This window comes from Mirounga angustirostris, unplaced genomic scaffold (assembly GCF_029215605.1).
Source record: "Mirounga angustirostris isolate CCGP_5_RB_7025 unplaced genomic scaffold, mMirAng1.0.hap1 SCAF_13, whole genome shotgun sequence".
NCBI lineage: Eukaryota > Metazoa > Chordata > Mammalia > Carnivora > Phocidae > Mirounga > Mirounga angustirostris.
The window spans coordinates 59,074,972-59,082,213 of NW_026991721.1; the positions used below are offsets into that span (position 1 = coordinate 59,074,972).

Here is a 7,242-nt window from a genome sequence, read left to right on the forward strand (position 1 = left end):
CTTGCTTGTTAGTTTCAAGCTTGGCTGGTTGTCTTCTGAACAGAATAAAAAGTACATGAAAAACAGGCTGATAAAAGATGAGTCTAGCTTTGAACATGAATCTGAACATACAGTGGCAGTATCCTCTATATTGTAGACAAGTAAAATAAAAATCATCTTATTACCTGTGCCTAAATCCTATATTTATATGGCTTTATAGATTCTCTAAGACTAAACCAAAAAAAAATTTCTATGATTTTCTCTATTATGTGACTCCTCAAATCAACAAATTCAGTCATAACACTTCTCCTTTCAAGCTATTCTTTTGAGACCTTCTCAAAAGTCCATAAAAAGTAGGATATAAAAAAAGTTATTCCCCTTCCAATATGCACCATATGCATGTTTGTATATCATTAAAGTCTATGATATAACATTTTTGGAGGCTATATAAAATATTGGTGGACATCTATAGCAACTGAGGATGGTGCAGCTAAAAAATTTAATCTTCCATAATTCTGCATTTAAAAAAATCTCCTTGTTAGTTAATATCTGAAGCAAGATTGAGACAAATATGAAGAAAAAAAAACACATCCACTTGATTCCACAATATTTCTGAAGAGATGAAGAAAGTTTAAAAAGCAGCAACAAAAATCATATGTATGTGATGGTCCCAAATTGAGCTGGCTAAGGACAATACAAATAGAGATTTGAGATGCATGCTGAATCCTTCCTGAATAGTCAACAGTGATAATTGCTCCTTGGAATTTTAACTTCCTCTGTCAAAGCCCCAAAACATCACTGTCATTTATCTTAAATTTCCCGTAAGGAATGGACTGCCCAATTCATTTTGTTACAGCACAAAACTATACTCTATGGAGACAGTTTAAAAATAATGTTTGATGATAATTCTGCACAGAGAAAGCAACTTTGAAAACCATTTTCTTTTTCTCTTAGGAAAAGATGTCTGCATCTCTGAAAGGCTCTAATAGCTCCAAATTCCAGGTCTCTTGAGTTCATCCTGATGGGATTCCCAGGCATTCACAGCTGGCAACACTGGCTCTCCTTACCATTGGCAATACTCTACCTCTCAGCAATTGGTGCTAACATCCTCGTCCTCATGACCATCTGCCAGGACCCTGCCCTTCAGCAGCCAATGTACTATTTCCTAGGCATTCTCTCTGTGGTGGACATGGTTTAGCCACCACCATCATGCCCCAGATCCTGGCCATCTTCTGGTTTGATGCCAAGGTCATTAGCCTCCCTGAGTGTTTTGCTCAGATTTATGCCATTCACTGCTTTGTTGGCATGGAGTCTGGTATCTTCCTCTGCATGGCTTTTGATAGATATGTAGCGATTTGTCACCCTCTTCGCTATCCATCAATTGTCACCAATGCCTTAATCTTAAAAGCTACCGTGTTCATGGTACTTAGAAATGGCTTGTTTGTCATTCCCGTGCCTGTGCTTGCAGCCCAGCGTAATTATTGCTCCAGGAATGAGATTGAGCATTGCCTGTGCTCTAACCTAGGGGTCACCAGCCTGGCTTGTGATGACTGGAGGCCAAACGGCATCTGCCAATTATTTCTGGCATGGATTGGAGTGGGGAGTGACCTAGGTCTTATAATATTGTCATATACTTTGATTCTGCGCTCTGTACTTAGACTGAACTCGGCTGAAGCTGCATCTAAAGCTCTGAGCACTGTAGCTCCCATCTGATCCTTATTCTCTTCTTCTACACAGTTGTTGTAGTGGTTTCAGTAACTCACCTGGCAGAACCCAAAGCTCCTTTGATTCCAGTTCTACTCAATGTGCTGCACAACATCATCCCCCCTTCCCTCAGCCCTATGGTTTATGCACTTAGGACTAAAGAACTTAGGGCAAGCTTCCAAAAGGTGTTTTGTTTGAGCTTAGAAAAGAACACAAGGCACCACTGATCTTCTCCATGATGTACATGATCTTCAACTTCTTTTAGAATCGATGGTAGAACTTCAAATATTATAGGGCAAGTGAATGCCTTTGAGTTATCTTTTACACATTGTAAAAGCATCTAAAAACAATAACAACAAGAAGTACAAATTCAGAGTAGCTCCAAAGTATTCATAAGAGGTGAATATATGCGGGTAAAGGAAGTACTTTCTGCCAGACCAATGAAATGGAATAAGAACTAGAGTTTATGAATTATGTCTCTCCCCTAAAATAAAAATGAATATAATAATACACATACAATCAAAGAATAAATGAGTGGGACATGAGTTACATATCATGATTATTCATTGACAGCTATAACTTAGGACCAAAGTCTATCTGCCTGAACAAGTTCATTTCAATAACATGCATGAAGAGGCAAGAAAGGAAAACACTTCAGATGAACAAAGCCAAATCAGTTTATGGTGGGTCTCTGGATAGAATAAGGCAAGATGACTAAACTTGGATAAACAGAACCAAAAGATACAGATAGATAGGTATGTAGATAAGAGGGTGAGAGAAGGCAAGAGATAGAAAAGAGAGAATGAGAGAGAAAGACTGAGAGAGACAGAAATATGAAGGCACAGAAGGATTTATCTTTTGCTCCATTTTCCTCTCCAGATCTGCTCTCTGCCCTTCCAGCACTGTTCTGTATCCTGGAGGTCTGAAGCTCATACACTGTGTACCCTGGGCTACTCTGTTTCTAGTATCCTGTTAGGTTGTTCAATGGGAGCTACTGGCAGGAGACTGGAGTGCAAGAGGAGTTTGGGTTATTTATTCTTTTCCCACCCATGAAGCACTTGCCAGGCAACCCATCTGCAATAGCTACAGCATGTATGGTTTACTCAAGAACATTTTTAAAGGTGTTTTTTTTTTTTAATTTTAGAAAGAGAAAGAAAGCACATGAGAAGTGGGGAGGGGCAAAGGGAGAGACAGAATCTTAAGCAGGTCCACAGCTTAGCACAGCTCAATCTCATGATGACCCTGGCTGGGATCATGAATCAAGCTGAAATCAAGAGTCAGAAGCTTAACAACCTGAGCCACCCAAGCACTCCCAAGAACATTCCTTCAGGACAAGGAAGTGATCAAGTCAATATATTGGTCTCTAGGTACCAAGCATCACTATTTTTTTTTCATGATTTTTGTTTCCTTAACCTCACCTACAACTCAGTTAATGGCAACTTCATGAAATTCTCCTCAGATTCATATTTGTGTGTGCCTTTCATTTCTTGCCAGGACTCTGGAGGTTCTTGAGCTTTACCTGCACCTCCACCACCTCTCCTGCAACTACTCCTCTGCTGTGCCTAAAGAGGATGTGGGCAGTGTGAGTGGGTCGGATGCAGATTCATAATGGACAGACATAAAGAAGTCTGTAGAGCAGGAGGCAGATGCAGGATATTTATCCCAGTGAAAAATCTTTCCCTGATTATATTCTTGTCTTTTCCATGATGCTAAAACCAATGAATAGCAGAAATAAGGCTTACCTTAATAGTGTCATGAATTTCATTATGATCTGGGCTGGTTTCCACTGAGCCCATGATTAGAGTACTTCATTAAGTAGTTGGCATATCCTATGAATTATCTCGGGAAAAATGAGGATTAATTTGAGGTAAAGGCCTACCACATGCTAACAGCTCTATTACCCATTGTATACTGTCACTCATCTTCCAGTTAGATATACAAGGTAAATTATATCGGTTCTAAGCTTTAATAAAAATAATGCGAAGGATCTTCCTTATTAGTTTGGCTTCCCACACAAAGGGCAGAATATATTTTTGTATTATATTGTCCTGAAATGTATCATGATTAAAGAAAGTAATTTTATGAGTCCATAGGACATTTGGTATTTTTTTCTTGTCAGCCTTTAAATGAAAATAAATACATTCAAGTTTCTGTGGTAGACCACAGATTTTCAAAATAAGCCATTCTGCTCTGTCATGGAAAAGAAAACCAAAACAGATGCCAAGATTCTGAGGACAGAAGTTGTCTGGGTGCATTGGTCACAACTCTTGGGCCAGATCAGGTCCCAGTGACATCCCACTGTGAGCAGCTCTGAAAGTGGTGTTTAGCCAGCTTACCTTCAGAGAAGTTATCCATTTCTAGTAGCATTTCAAGCCTGTATCATAGATGTTCTTTAAACGGATGACATGGCTCCCACTCAGATTTTTTTAAATTGTTATGTTAATCACCATACATTCATCATTAGTTTTTGATGTAGTGTTCCATGATTCATTGTTTGTGTATAACACCCAGTGCTCCATGCAGAATGTGCCCTCTTGAATACCCAACACCAGGCTAACCCACCCTCCCACCCCCCTCCCCTCTAGAACCCTCAGTTTGTTTTTCAGAGTCCATCGTCTCTCATAATTCATCTCCTCCTCTGATTTCCCCCCCTTCATTTTTCCCCTCTTGCTATCTTCTTCTTCTTCTTCTTTTTTTTTTTTTTTTAACATATATTGTATTATTTGTTTCAGAGGTACAGGTCTGTGATTCAACAGTCTTGCACAATTCACAGCGCTCACCATAGCACATACCCTCCCCAATGTTATCACCCAGTCACCCCATCCGTCTCACCCCCCACCACTCCAGCAACTCTCAGTTTGTTTCCTGAGATTAAGAATTCCTCATATCACTGAGGTCATATGATACATGTCTTTCTCTGATTGACTTATTTCGCTCAGCATAACACCATCCAGTTCCATCTGGGTCGTTGCAAATGGCAAGATTTCGTTCCTTTTGATGGCTGCATAATATTCCATTGTATATATATACCACCTCTTCTTTATCCATTCATCTGTCAATGGACATCTTGGCTATTTCCACAGTTTGGCTATTGTGGACATTGCTGCTATAAACATTGGGGTGCACGTACCCCTTCAGATTCCTACATTTGTGTCTTTGGGGTAAATACCCAGTAGTACAATTGCTGGATCATATGGTAGCTCTATTTTCAACTTTTTGAGGAACCTTCATACTGTTTTCCAGCGTGGCTGCACCAGCTTGCATTCCCACCAACAGCGTAAGAGGGTTCCCCTTTCTCCACATCCAACATCTGTCCTTACCTGACTTGTTAATTTTAGCCATTCTGACTGGTGTGAGGTGATATCTCATTGAGGTTTCGATTTGGATTTCCCTGATGCCAAGTGACGTTGAGTACTTTTTCATGTGTCTGCTGGCCATTTGGATGTCTTCTTTGGAAAAATGTTCATGTCTTCCGCCCATTTCTTGATTGGATTCTTTATTCTTTGGGTGTTGAGTTTCATAAGTTCTTTATAGATTTTGGATACTAGCCCTTTATCTGATATGTCATTTGCAAATATCTTCTCCCATTCTGTCGGTTGTCTTTTGGTTTTGTTGACTGTTTCTTTTGCTGTGCAAAAGCTTTTTATCTTGGTGAAGTCCCAGTAGTTCATTTTTGCCCTTGCTTCCCTTTCCCTTGGTGATGTTTCTAGGAAGAAGTTGCTGAGGCTAAGGTCGAAGAGGTTGCTGCCTCTGTTCTCCTTTAGGATGTTGATGGACTCCTGTCTCACACTGAGGTCTTTCAACCATTTTGAGTCTATTTTTGTGTGTGGTGTAAGGAAATGGTCCAGTTTCATTCTTCTGCATGTGGCTGTCCAATTTTCTTTCTTTTTTTTTTTTAAATCTTTTTTTTTTTTTTTAGATTTTTATTTACTTATTCATGAGAGACAGAGAGAGAGAGAGAGAGAAGCAGGCTCCCAAGGAGCAGGGAGCCTGATGCGGGACTCAATCCCAGGACCCTGAGATCATGACCTGAGCCGAAGGCAGACGCTTCACCATCTGAGCTACCCAGGCACCCTGTGGCTGTCCAATTTTCCCAACACCATTTGGTAAAGAGACTGACTTTTTTCCATTGGACATTCTTTCCTGCTTTGTCAAAGACTAGTTGACCATAGAGTTGAGGGTCCATTTCTGGGCTCTCTATTCTGTTCCACTGATCTATGTGTCTATTTTTGTGCCAGTACCATACTGTCTTGATGATGACAGCTTTGTAATAGAGCTTGAACTCTGGAATTGTGATGCTGCCAGCTTTGCTTTTCTTTTTCAACATTCCTCTGGCTATTCGAGGTCTTTTCTGGTACCATACAAATTTGAGGATTATTTGTTCCATTTCTTTGAAAAAAGTGGATGGTATTTTGATGGGGATTGCATTGAATGTATAGATTGCTCTAGGTAGCATTGACATCTTCACAATATTTGTTCTTCCAATCCATGAGCATGGAATGTTTTTCCATTTCTTTGTGTCTTCCTCAATTTCTTTCATGAGTATTTTATAGTTTTCTGAGTACAGATCCTTTGCCTCTTTGGTTCGATTTATTCCTAGGTATCTTATGGTTTTGGGTGCAATTGTAAATGGGATCGACTCCTTAATTTCTCTTTCTTCTGTCTTGTTGTTGGTGTATAGGAATGCCACTGACATTCTGTATAGGAATGCCACTGACTTCTGGTGTATAGGAATGCCATTGATTTTATATCCTGCCACTTTACTGAATTCCTGGATGAGTTCTAGCAGTTTTGGGGTGGAGTCTTTGGGGTTTTCCACATAAAGTATCATATCATCTGCAAAGAGCAAGAGTTTGACTTCTTCTTTGCCGATTTGGATGCCTTTTCTTTCTTTTTGTTGTCTGATTGCTGTGGCTAGGACTTCTAATACTATGTTGAATAGCAGTGGTGATAGTGGACATCCCTGCCGCATTCCTGACCTTAGGGGGAAAGCTCTCAGTTTTTCCCCATTGAGAATGCTATTTGCTGTGGGTTTTTCATAGATGGCTTTTATGATACTGAGGTATGTACCCTCTATGCCTATATTCTGAAGAGTTTTGATCAAGAAAAGATGCTGTACTTTGTCAAATGCTTTTCCTGCATCTATTGAGAGGATCATATGGTTCTTGTTCTTTCTTTTATTAATGTATTATATCACATTGATTGATTTGTGGATGTTGAACCAACCTTGCAGCCCAGGGATGAATTCCACTTGGTCGTGGTGAATAATCCTTAAAATGGACTGTTGGATCCTACTGGCTAGTATTTTGGTGAGAATTTTTGCATCCATGTTCATCAGGGATATTGGTCTGTAATTCTCCTTTTTGATGGGGTCTTTGTCTGGTTTGGGGATCAAGGTAATGGTGGCCTCATAAAATGAGTTTGGAAGTTTTCCTTCCATTTCTATTTTTTGGAACAGTTTCAGAGGAATAGGTATTAATTCTTCTTGAAATGTTTGGTAGAATTCCCCTGGGAAGCCATCTGGCCCTGGGTTCTTATTTGTTGGGAGATTTTTGATGA

At 39.8% G+C, this 7,242-nt stretch overlaps 1 protein-coding gene across 1 annotated transcript; it reads left to right on the forward strand.

The window, feature by feature from the left end:
* The first annotated feature begins 939 nt into the window (after nucleotides 1-939).
* On the forward strand, nucleotides 940-1,910 carry LOC123856463 (olfactory receptor 56B1-like). Its single transcript, XM_045892661.2, is given in 4 exon segments — nucleotides 940-987; nucleotides 989-1,166; nucleotides 1,169-1,672; nucleotides 1,675-1,910. Coding segments are annotated over 4 exon segments (966 nt in total).
* Nucleotides 1,911-7,242: the final 5,332 nt, after the last annotated feature.